The sequence below is a fragment of the Harpia harpyja genome, chromosome 3, assembly GCF_026419915.1.
Source record: "Harpia harpyja isolate bHarHar1 chromosome 3, bHarHar1 primary haplotype, whole genome shotgun sequence".
Taxonomy (NCBI): Eukaryota; Metazoa; Chordata; class Aves; order Accipitriformes; family Accipitridae; genus Harpia; species Harpia harpyja.
The window spans coordinates 27,011,984-27,025,499 of NC_068942.1; the positions used below are offsets into that span (position 1 = coordinate 27,011,984).

Sequence of the window (13,516 nt, forward strand, 5' to 3'; positions counted from 1 at the left end):
CATCCTTCCCTAGAACAGATGCAAGACTCCCTTTAACACTGTTTATTACTCAGTAACATAACAAAAGGGTAAAAAAGGGCAACACCTGCTGACACACAAGCAAATAAAAGTTTTAAAAAAAATCAAGAAGCTACAAATCTTATTTTACTCCCAGGATGAGGAATCAAAAAATTCTTAAGGGAAAGCATTCAAAAACAGAAGTGTATACTATCGCATGATACTTTTTAAATTTAATACTTAAGAATACTTTTAAAAAAGCATTCTCTTAAGCCTTTATTACTACGAAATAACACATACATGAGGAAAATAGCATCAGCCTGGGAAAAGGTGTTCTTTTGTTCAGCTGAAAACACCTTATAAAACAAACACTGAAAAATTAAGAGAAACTGAAAGTCTTCTCCCAGGAAACATAGGATATATCATCATCATTGTAGAACAAGTTCCTACAGAACATAACCATAAGACAACTACCATGCAACACAGTGGAACAGCCACTGTGATTGGTTACCTGTAGCATTTCGATTTAATGCAATAAAGAAGTCGATAGCTGGTTTTGTGTCTTTTTTTTTTTTCTTTAACTGATCAAACTTTTCTTATATATTCAGCATATGGGATTTTGTTTTAAATAACAATGAAAAGAATCACACAGCCTTCACTCACTGGAAAAAAAATTAGTTCTTTCCCATTATTTTTAAAGCATCCATTTAAGCAGATCTAGCTTATGAGGTATAAAATGTCAGAACTAAACTTGCTACTAACTTTTATAGTGAAGGCACACCTTTAAAAGTAAAGCAAGGTAACTTATTAGAAAAATGGAATAAATACATTTTCAGCAATGTCAAATCTAAACACAAACTCAATGTGTGCTTCTGGACAAAAAGAAAACCAGAAAAATCATTTCAACATTTTCCATTCTAACTCTGTAGTGAGACTGACCCAAATCAGGTAGGAAGATATTCCTCTCTATTTCAGTACTGATAGTGCTGTATTTCCATCTGGGAAAGCAAGTTTTAAACACCACGGAGTTCAACACTGATCTCCCATGCCTCAGACAATATCTGAGCCAGTAAGATACACAGCATTGCTGGGAGAATCACTCGAAGGCTCTTTGGCTTTAGACCACCAGCTTAATTGGACCAAACAGAATGTAAGGTTGTTAGTGTTAAAATGATAAAAATACTACATTGAAGGAAACAAAAAGCTTGAAGTTATTCTGGTAGCTGTATTTTTTTTTTTTTTTTCTTTCTCTCTGTTTGAACACTGAGCCAAAAAAAAGCGTGGTACTTGTTAGTGCTCTTTCTGAAGGATTCTGTGAAATTCTGGAATTCATTTGTGCAAAGTTGTAAATCACAGAATTATTCCCTAGCAGAACTTAAGGAGATTTTGTGTAAGCTCATAATGTGTGTAGTTACAATGAGGAAACAAGTAACAAAAATGGCATGAAAGATCCTCGACTCTTTCATCGTGCACCATGCAAGCCAAAAGACACATGGATATGCCAAGCTGTGAGGAGCAAGTTCGTCCACGTGGCCCTGCTTGGGCAAGGGGGTTGGAGGAGATGACTCCAGAGGTTCCCTCCAACTACAACCATTCTGGGATTCTGTGACTGCTATGGCGTACCATATTTTTTGTCAAGATAAAGATAAATAATAATTCCTCAATTGATTTAAATACATAGAATGATTTACAGATTTCAAAGGTCAAAAAGGTGGTTCATAAAAGCTTTATTCCACCCCCTACTTCCTTTATTAGACTATACAGTAGGATGCTTGTATATAGTATGCATGTATGTTCACTTACGAAAAATCTATACAATATATGCTTATACATACACATACCATATATATGAGTACATGAGATTAGTCAAGAGAAGATAGAATAAAGCTCTTTTTGAAAACCCTTATTGACCTTTGAGATCCTATCAATATTTAGGGTTTTTAACACAAGTTTTTGCAATGGAAGGAATTATTACACTCAAAGGTATTGCTGACATTTTCTTAACTAAAAGAAATTCAAAACAATTCCCATATTCTTGAATCAGTTAAATTGAAATAAAGGTACTGAAAATACAAGACTAAAAATAGGATAACACGTCTAGTAGTAACACTGCAGGGGATTAAAAGTTTTTTATTCATGCTCCATTATACTACATGGAGTTTCCAACATTGTTTATGTAGGGTCTCCACAGTTCACTGTTACCCAGCTTGCATGCTAACAGCAAAAACAGCCATGAACGATTCAGGAGCCCTTTGTCATGGGTTAAGACAGAAGGTTGCAGTAGCAATGTATTTGCTTGGTCATCAACTGTAGAATCGCATGACAAGGAGACAGTTTAAGTGTTCGGCTAACAGGTAAACTAAACCTGGATAAACCAAGGAGCATAACCGAGCGGTTACCGATTTAATGCCGATTTAAATCTATAAGGGAAAAAAAAACTCAGCTGTCTAGTGACTCTTCTACACGCCGACCATTAAATGAAGAAGCTCTGATCTGGTTAACTTCAGAGCATGAACATCAGCTGCCTGCTTTTTTTGTTGTTGTTTACAAGAAGTGACCGGTCATTTTTGCTAGCTGGACACTGAAAAACAGGTATTAAAGTCAAACGTGTTGCTTCAGCAAACTTGGTGAAGAGCAAGCTGATTTTAAGGATTTAATTAAAAAAATGTAACACTTGGATTTGTTTGGAAGTGAACTAACTTCCCAGAAAGCAGAGTAAAGTGCTCTGCATCTTACTTGAGACAGAATTCCTCAGTTTCTTGTCAGACTTTTTTCCTTTTCCTTTTTCTTCTTTTACCTGCTGAAAGCAGCAGTTCTAGGGAGCGATTACTGAAAAGCGGTACTTCGTTCCTGACGCATACAAACCCCAAATCTTTTTAGGAAACAAATTACGCTGAATGCTACAGAGAGAAAGAATTTATCTGCTATCACTTTGCAATTTGCTATGTAATTTTTACCTCTTTCTGATGGATTTTTTTCTGGTTCTACAGCTGTATTAGTCAGAGCTTACATAAATTAGCTTTTTAATAGACAATTTGACATAAGAGTTCTGTGAAAGGGATGTAAAAACACTTGTGACAATCCAGACATTTTGTTCTGACAATATTAACAACTTCTGTTAAAACAATTAGTACACAGCTGAATGGCACGGCGTACGCACCCAATTGGTAAGGCTTAAATTGGCAAGCCATTATGTAAGCAAATTTTAAGCATAACTTGAAGGAACTAAATGACAAACACTCTGTAAAAACACCTGACATACAATTAGGGAAAGGTTTCCAAGTTGTCTTTCTTTCAGAGTATAAAACACTGACTTTATACTAAAATGAAAACAATTCCAGTGAAAGCCAGATCAGAAATGTGAATCTCTAGTATTTCAGCACTGATAATTGACATTACTTTCCACAATCACATACTACTAAATTCAGTTAAATCAATTCTCATGTATCTATAATTGATTTCACATCCTGATTTCCTCCTAGTCGTCCTTTACGTATGTAAACAGAAAAATGAGTAAGCAAACTGCTCTATTCTGCACAACTAACATTTCTGGAAAACACGGGGAAAATGGTGATAAAGCTATTTTTCATCATTTGCTCCAAATTCTTTTCACTTTAAATTTGATCAAAAATTGTAATCCTAACAAAATCTGTAGAGTGGCAGACTGATTGCTATGGATAAATATACAGCTTAATCTGGAACATGGATCTTCCACTTAATTCTGTCAATGATGTCATACAAATTTCACTTAGTTCAATACACCCACAGCACCTCACAAAATACTTTAATTTTGATTCAGAGAAACTGCATTCGCTCATTCAAGGCTACTTTTGTATCCTAAAATGTATCCCCTTTTCTACAAGGGGAAAGAAACAGAGCCGCACGGCTTCATATATCGGGTGTTTACAAAGGAAATGCATCTTTTTGCATTTTTGCAAATATTTTGACCAAATATTAGGAAGTAGTTTTACAGGAACGGTGCAAGGAAAAAAGCCGTATTTTCGGGTGGTTTTTGCTCCGCAAGGCTGTGGTACCACTGGAGGGAAGAACAGAGCAAGCAGTGGCAGCCAGGCCGTGGGGAGGACGGAGCCGGGGCTCTGCCCGCTCCTTGCCAAAGCGCGGAGACGCGCCAGCTGGACATTGTGCTGGGTTCTCCGCTGCCCGAACAGCCCCGACGGTTCACGTCGGAGGGAGAGTGAATGCAATGGAGAGAAGTAACTTAAACCCGTTACCATTTTGGCAATTAAAATGTTGGTGGATGGAACAGAACTAGAAGGATCCAGAACAGAAGTGTAGACACTAAAAGGAACTGACAACACCTGGAAAACATTGTGCCGAACTAAAAGCAAGTGGTCACTCCTGCCAGCTTTTCTCTAAGCACCTACCTGACTCCCTTCTGAAATGCTCTCTCACATAAAATCCTGTACTAATAATATTCTGCTTTTTTTAAAAGTATATACAAATGCTCACAGTGAGCAGGCTGTCACATTCACGTAACAGTGTTTCTGAGTACTAAGGTAATATGAAGGAAAATGCTTGTACTTTTTCTGTACATAATACAACTGTCAACTGTTCTCAAACCCAATGATATTACTAACATTATTAACACTGAACACTCTCACTGCACAACTACATTTAAGCCTGATTTGAATAACCAAACTAGCTAACAGTCCTCTTATCTGACACTGCTGCCATTAAACATGGTCTGCCTGCAATCATACGAAAGGAGAGCAGGCTCAGGTGAGAAGTATGAAGAGCTAACCAATACTCAAAGAACATGGAAGAACTTCGGACACGTATTTAGGGGTGCGTTTTGACATACGAGTCCTTGAAAGTTACGTGCCTCATTAGCCACTAGGAAGTAGCAGTTATTGCCGATCAATTTTGTGAGCGTACTGGAGTCATCTCTTGATAAACCTAGGATGCCCACTAACTCGCACTACAAGGAATCAGCCCTGTGGGATGTCCTTTATTATTTTAAATGAGGAGGGAACATATTAAGTTCTGCTATATATTTTTGGAACAGTCCTTAAAATATATGTGGTGCTTACTCGAAAAGTAACAGCTTCGAAGTATTACATTATCTATACCCCATTTTAAAAAAAACTTAGCTAGGAGCAACAGTTGCAAGGGACCTCTTTAGGATCTAGTACATTCCCCTACAGCAACAAGCAACCACATTACAGAAATCCTTTCCTAAACTGTAATCAAATTTAACCTTTAAAACTTTATTAAGTTATTTTTTCTTCCAATAAGTCACATGAAAAAATTTCCCAAGGTTTTACTCTACTGATTGCAAAAATCTTTTTCCAAGCCAAGAGCATTTATGGCCAAGTTATACTAATTTGGTCTTATGTATTCACTGTCCTCTAGTTTGAAGGTTATTCTTATTGTTTAAAATTACTGTACTTCTAGATATCAACTCTGTACTTCTAGATATCAATTCTAATTGCTCTAGCTTTTGTCCCCCTAATGTCTCTAGTCTTCTCTCATATGAGCAGCTCTCCATTTGTTTGATCATCCTCTGTATGACCTTCTTTGTGTCTATCACAGTTTGCATTTGTCAAAGATGGGTAACGCACAGTTCACAACATCCCAGGTGAGGTCTCATTAATACTAACTCTCCAACTCTACAGAAAATACCTTGAATCTAGAATAATGCTTGACTTTTCCTGGGCTTGGCACTTTAGTAACTCACAACTTCATAATCCTTTCCAACTGAAGCACCCCTAGCTTGTAGGAACTTGGTGCATGTATTTCAATATTAATGTAATTTATTGTGGCAAAAATTCACATGGAGAGAGCAAGGCTCATATAAACACGTTTTAAAAGTCTTTACTAACACAAAGCTCACCAGATAAAGAAGGGTTTGTTCCTATATGTAGATTAGTCAGGAATGTCGAGCCACTGAAAATAATTATTTCAGCGCATTGTTCAGAGTACCACACAGAAAACAGTGGAATGAAGCTGTAGCAAGTTCTATTTCATAGCCATTAGAAAAACAACCATGCTCTCAGAACACTACTGCCTTAGAAAAAAATACTACTGCAATATGAAGGTGTGAGAGAAAGCATTTTCTCCGGCTGTTGCACAGTACTAACTTGCAGGTTACAGCTATGCTATGTATGTAAGTTGGGACATACCACTACTTCGTAATACAAGCGTAACGCCATCATCCACACGTCAAAAACTACATTGGATTGTAATGACTTTACACTCGTTTCAGCTCAAGTGCCAGCGAAGCTGGCTAATTCCCACTACCTAAGTCTCCAAGTTAAAATCTGGAATGCCACCTTTTGCAGACGTGCCTGAGAAGAGGCGGTAGGAGGACATGCGCTGTTCTGCTGGAGTACTGCCATCCCTTCCTCCGCGCACAGGGCACAGAGGTGAACGGGAACCACCCTCACCTATTTCAGGTAAGGCACAGGCATTAGTGGTGAATATACCAGTACTTGATCCTAAAAGCTCTGCAGATTTTTGAAATGGTAACTACACGTTCACTAAGGATTCGCTCCATCCTGCTCACTATACTTATGTCCAGTTTTAAGAGGTTATACTTTGCCTATGCATATTATTCCAAATGTAAATTAAAAAGCTGATTTCACAAGAATTCCCTGAATTTCTGCTGCAGCCGGAAGTGAAACACAGCAAACCATGTAAATCCATGTAAAATTACAATTAAAATACTAAATTAGATTTCCTGAAGGTGATGGAAGGACCTTGCATGCAAAAAAGTCGAACTGTTAACCAAAGGCATTTTTGTGAAATAAAGCTTTATTACACTTCATTACCTCCTCTACTTTTTAGCCTATTAATAATTCTCAGTTCTTAATTAATTTCTTTTATTGTCCTAATTTTGACAACAGTCTTGGGTCTCCTTGCTGGGCTATCCTGGAAGCCTATGTTCAGCTAGGGGATGGGCAGGGACTGGGTGTTAGCATTCCTGTTCTTCCCCCCTCCCCTTTGGATGATTTTAAAATTTCAGTTCAGTTTTTTACATTAATATGTTTCCCAGTTAACTAACAACATTATAATAATAAATGATAAAAAGCATGGATTCTAACCACTTTGTCCTCCTTTGGGAAAGCATCCAAGGAAGCAGAATAAAAAGAGAAAAGAAAGAAAGAAGAGAAAAAGAATAAAATAGGCAAGTATTAATAGACAGATTTCAAAGAAATGCAATTCTAATAACTCTCTAAAAAGAGATAAAAACTTAAAATTTCAAAAAAAAAAAAAAGCTTTAAATAAAAAGATGACATTACTGCATAGTAGAAAACATGTTTTCCCACCCTAACCCACAGAAGCATAAACAATATAACAAACAAAAGGCAAGTTACAAATGAATGGACATTTTTCCATTTCTGTGACTTTAAACAGCGGGTGAAAAAATACTTAAAATACATTCAATTTTTTTCAGAGTAAAGATAATCTGTATCATATGCACTCTAACTAATAGTATAACGTAACATGTCAAACTATATTTTCATAGACTTGCTCTAATGACACCACCTGCAGGTAATGCAATGTAATGCATCTATTTACATGAAAAGATGAATATATGAAAATTTTTGTCCAATACAACTATATAATTTTTTCAGAATGTGAATTTAATTTAATGGACTCACAAGTACATCAGGGCTACAGAAAACTTGCAAAATAAAGATGAAATGCATTTTTTTGAGGGCTTTTTTTTTGTTTACGTGAAATTTCAGAAGCCCTATTCAGTTGATGTTTAGCTCAATGAAAGTGAAAAGGGCATCAACTAGTTCCATTATGAACATGATTATCTGCTATAAAATTTGTGACCACTTTAAACTGAATTTGTATTGATACAAAGAGCACGAACGCACGTCCCCTACAAAAGACTGGCACCTTAAAACCATATGAGAAAGTTACCTCATCTCACAATAGATAACAAAACTCTTCATGCAACAGAAGGGTATTTGTAAAATGTTTTATAACACACCATAGTCCTAGATGACCAGCCAAAATTAATCACTGGATAATGGTCTTCCAAATATAGATCCTACCACTCATGTACAAGTGAATAGTCGGTTCCTTGTAAGGGACTGACTGAACAGAGGGAATTCTCAGACACCCTTCAGTTTTATGGACAGCTACAGCAGATAACTGCATGCGGATCAGATGGAAAAAGATTTCTCTCACCTGCCTGAAAGTTGGATACCTAATCCAGATTAATCTATAGTTTTAAAATAATTCTAAAATAAATTGACATAACACTCTCACTGTGGTAAGAAAAATGGTTGGGTTTTTTTCCTAACCAAATAATTGACTGATTTTATGTAAGAGAAATCTATAAATGTATATGAAAAGCTCTATAAAAAAAGAAATCTGAAATTAAATAAGAGTTCAATAAAAATTTATCAATCTGGAGTTGTACCTGAGCAAAAGGTTTTCTCTTTCATTCTATGAAAAACAAGTATGTTTTCTTCAAGCCATCACTCAGTAAAACTATACACTATGTATTCTTTTTTTTTTTTAAGTAAACTCAGTGAATCCTATGTATCTCCACAATCATTAAATACATTATTCTACTTTATACACGCCTCATAACGAAGTGATGAATGAAACACTTAAGTAAAATGAAGCATGAAATGCCAAACTTAAGGTGAACAATCTGCAGCGTGACAATGTCAAGGAGGCTTTTTCTTAAGAGTACACATCAGAAGACTTACATTGTTTGATCGCAGAGAGACACGACCTCCACATCGAGCACAAAACTTGGTCCGGCAATAAGAGCATAAATGGCCACAACCATCTGCAAACTTTGTTTTATGACAGATTCCACATGTTGGAGCATCATCCTTGTGCTCTCCCTGGTAACGGCGGGCTTCTTCCCCTATCTTTCTTACTTGCTCTTTATAGCTTTCAAATTGTTGATGCAACCTCCTGCATAGATGAGAAAAAAGTTTATATAGCAAGAATAGGAGGAAATACCACTACTGTGTATTTCTTTCTTTCAATTTATAACTCTACCTAATATTCTTGGCATGTTCACAAAAATAAATTTACCTCATATCAAATACACACTGCACATGGAAGACTGCATAGGAGAATCTAAAGGAAAAAAATAACAGACATACGTATTCCTATTAGGTTTACTTCAAAGCTCATGAGTAAATCATTTCACTTGACCAGAAATTGATCCAAATATAAAAAGATGGCAAAAAATGCATAGTTTTAAACAGAAGTATCTACTATGTACAGAATAAAAGCAGAAATATAATTGCCTGAGCAAATTTGCATTGCTTTTTAATCAACATTATTTATACAGCAGGTGTAATAAAAAAAAATGTATAAATCAACCTTCAGTTAGTGTCACACTTCTGTTTTCAAAATCCAAATTACTAACACCTGTAACTTAAAGATTTCAAAACACGCTCTAGAATCACAGTGGCCCTACAAGAATCTGAGAATAATTTTCTATGTCAAATCTAGATATTAACCATCTGTTGTATTCTCTCTGGTTAAGCATGAGGGACTACTTAAGGTTTGCTGTCCCTCATTACAGACATTTCTTCCAGCTTAGCTGTAGGAGTATATAGGAGTATTAGCGGGGATATAGATTCCTAAGATAAAGACTGGTGTTCAAAGTAGCAGCACTTCTCCTCCAGCTGCCCCAAATAACAAACAGCCTGATGCTATGCCCACCAATGGGCTAAACGTCCTGCTACCCAAAAGACCCAGCTTCTAATCAGGAGCTCAGGGAAAAGCACTCAGCCCTCTAGCCTTCACTTCCCCTTGTGTAAGTCAGAAATAATAATAATTAAATATTTAGTGATAAAATTTTTCTTATCATTATGATATTATCTCTGAAGAAAAACATGTCCTCCTGTTGGTTTCTATGAGATTTTCTCGGCAAAGATGAAGTTTCAGAGAGGAACCAGCTAAAGGTCCAGGCACTTCCAAAAGGAGCAACCCAGCTCCTCTCCTGCTCCTGGCTGCATGCTCTTACTGCTCCTTAGGCACTCATCTTCACATCCACCAGATCCCTCCCAGCCAGCTAAATGTCGTGCCCAGCCGGCAACTAAGCACCACGCAGCCGCTCGCTCACTCCTCCCCCAGTAGTGGGATGGGGGAAAGAATCAGAAAAAAAAAGTAAAACTCGTGGGTTGAGATAAGAACAATTTAATAACTAAAGTAAAATTAAAAAAAAGGAAAAAAAAAGAAAAAACAAAACAAGAGAAGACAAGTGATGCACAATGCAGTTGCTCACCACCCACTGACTGATGCCCAAGCAGTGATCTACCCTTCTCACCAGCTCCCCCCAGTTTCTATCCTGGCCATGATGTTCTATGGTATGGAATACCCCTTGGGCTAGTTCAGGTCAGCTGCCCTGGCCATGCTCCCTCTCAGGTTTTTGTACACCTGCTTGCTGGCAGAGCATAGGAAAATGAAAAATCCTTGACTTAGGATAAGCGCTACTTAGCAACAACTAAAACAACAGTGTGTTATCAACTTTATTCTCACACTAAATCCAAACCACACTGTACCAGCTACTAAGAAGAAAATTAACTCTATCCCAGCTGAAACCAGGACACTAACCCATGAACCTGAACCAACAGAAAATTAATTATCCTACCATAAAAAAAAAAAAAAAAAAAAAAATTGTTTTCCCATCATTTTGCTTTCTGAATCACTCTGCTCTGAGCAAGGCACTGGATACCTGGGAGGAAGGTAGGACATGAGCTCCTGAAGCCAGAAAAGAAAAGGACCAGTAAAGGGCAGAATCACCCTTTTTGCAGCAACGAGCAACGAGCTCAGCTGCCATGAAGCTTAATCTACCCCACCCTGAAGCTTAATTTAAAAGGATCATATTTCAGCTGTCAACTATCTTACTATTCATCAAATCCTACAAGAAAGAAAAATTTCTGTAGGTGCACCAGGACAGCACTGCAACTCCTGACCTTCATTTTCACGAGCTTGAGCAAGACCTCAGACAGCCTAAGGGGGAGAGTGCAGCAGGGCACATTTAACAACTCCATCTTTTCACCACGCTACATGGAACCCACAGGCTTTTCACCCGCATTTCCAGATGTTGCTTAAAATCCACATCTCCATGGATAGCATTAAAAAAATCAGGAACAGCTAAATAGGTTATTAATAGAAACAGGGAGTTTAATGAATGATAACAGTAGGTGTGTTGTCTGTAGAGGTCCTGTTGATGTCCTCCATCTCCACTACCTGCTTTGAGCTACTTACTCCCTTAATTAGCATTGAGACTCACACCGTTTAACCAATATATTTCTAGTGAGACAATGTCATGTTTCTGTGGGATTTTGTATGTGTGTGTGTGTGGTGGACTTGTTTTGACTTTTAAGATATAAGTAATCATCAGTGTTATTTCTATGAAATACTGTCTTGGTGAAGTGGAGATTTTTACTTTAATACTTACTTTGATGTTCAAGCCTAGAAAATGATAATTCAACTGAACTAACAGGAATCGTGGTAAAATATACATTTCATTTGGACAGGACTATCACTGCTGATAACTACATAAATGAACCAACTCTCACACTAAAACCAGTGACTTCATACAGGCACATTCTAGTGAGGAAGCAGCAATAGCAAAAGCTAAGAAGCCAAATAATCTATTCTCCCTCACTACAAACACAAAGCATTATACTTAATGCTTTATGCTAATGAAAAACTTGGCAGGAGTAGCAAAGGGCGTTTTTTGTTTTATTTTTATATTTTACTAACCTGCTTAAAAACCCTTTGCAGTATCGAGCAAGATGACAAAAGTAGGTCAAAAGAATTAGGCAAAATACTGGAGAAACTTAATACTTTTGGCCACATTATTGGATTACACAGATGATTTAGCTTATCTTATTCAGCTGCTCACTTATAATGCATATAAACAACCGAAGACATTCAGGAATCTGTATAATAACCAGCTTAAAGAATGCAATTAAATAATGGCGAGGTCTGTAGGTAAATTTCTTATTAAATCAAATATTCTATTAAAAAATGGAACCATGGAAACTAAATTCAGTTCTACGGCAAGACCAAAAAGCTCTGGCTCTACACTAACATGGAAAGGGAAGAAAACAGCAAGCACTGCCCCTCTTCCTGTTCTTTTCCAAGTAGACAGTCTACATCTGATTTTTTTTCGGTCTTGTATGAAGCTTAGGAAGTGTGTTAAGACAATGATGTTCTGCCCTTCTGTGCGTATCAAGGGGTAGATGAACATATTAGCAACTAAGCAAAACATGTGAGAGGTGATTTCATTTCTTTATAAAGAAGTATCACTTATTCATAGATTTCTTACTTTCTGCAGCAGTGTAAGACCCTTTTTACCACGAGGGGTTCAAAACCAAGTGCTTATCTTGCACGTCATACTCCACATTACCGGAGAAATCCTAACATTTTATCTATGGCAGGAACCGAATTGGGGAAAAAGGTTGCAGAATTCACAGGGCAGAAAGAATCTTACCCAGCTCATGGCAGGTCTGGTTCAATTACTTCTTTTGCAAGGTTTTAACCACCTTTCCCACCTTTCTGAGGAATGACAGGATCTCTGTATCTCTGGCTATTCTATAACGGCAGCAGCAAATCCCTCTCAACAGTTTTGCCTTATACAGAAGTATTATTTGCCTAATACAGAAATATTATTTGCCTTATACAGAAGCATATTAAGTATTAAGCAAGAACTAAAATACAGATAGATATTTCTCAAGTTTGCTCCTTAACTTCCAAGCTATACAGCACATTTTCATCAGACGCAAGGGAAATTTAAGTCTATTAAATATTCCTTAATTTAGACAAGCATCTAAAGGTTATGTTAAAGACTTAATAACAGCATATGATATAATGGCTTGGGGGACTCCTGAGGCAGGTATCAATTCAAACCCCTCTGACAGAAAGAGCAACCAGGCTACTATGTAAGAGGAATATATGCATATATCCACACCATTTTTCAACATGCACCCCAAAATTCATCTAGTTCTGCTACTGAGGTCAATGGCACAGCTAAAAAGGGGAGGCTTCCTCAGCCAAACAGCCTCCAAAAAGGAAGGGGAAAAAAAAAAATATTGGATAAAAAAATAGAGGAAACTATTCCAGGACTTAACACTGGGCATATATAAGGCAGACTGAAGAAGTTTCATTGAAATTTTCCTTCAAAAGTGAGAAATACAGGAGGCAGAAGATGGCCAGAGGGAGCAATGCACTGCAAATGCACTGTGGTAAAATACACGTACACAAAATACACCGTACTCTTCTTACAGTCTCCGTGCACATCAGGACACAAGTATGAGATCGAATTCATTCAGATTTTGTAGTACCTATTAATAAATAACTGTTAAAATCACCTTTCAGATGTGTTCTGTAACAATACAGTAACAAATACAGTAACAAATACAGTAAAATTCAGTATTTAGTTTTAAAATGTTGACCAGGAAAAACCTACCAAACGTTCTTATTAAAAATTAGTATTGATGTTTGAAATTGGTATCTTCAACAAATTTCCTTGAACACATATTTTATGACAGAAAAA

General features: G+C 36.9%; 1 protein-coding gene across 42 annotated transcripts in view; it reads right to left on the bottom strand.

Annotated features, from left to right (window-relative positions):
• Positions 1–13,516, bottom strand: part of RIMS1 (regulating synaptic membrane exocytosis 1) — a 341,727-nt gene that overhangs the window by 210,532 nt on the left and 117,679 nt on the right. For all 42 annotated transcript variants that reach the window (XM_052781720.1, XM_052781726.1, XM_052781737.1 and 39 more), the window contains exon 2: positions 8,694–8,907. In XM_052781720.1, the coding sequence (XP_052637680.1) occupies positions 8,694–8,907 (214 nt within the window). The remainder of the gene's footprint in view (positions 1–8,693; positions 8,908–13,516) is intronic.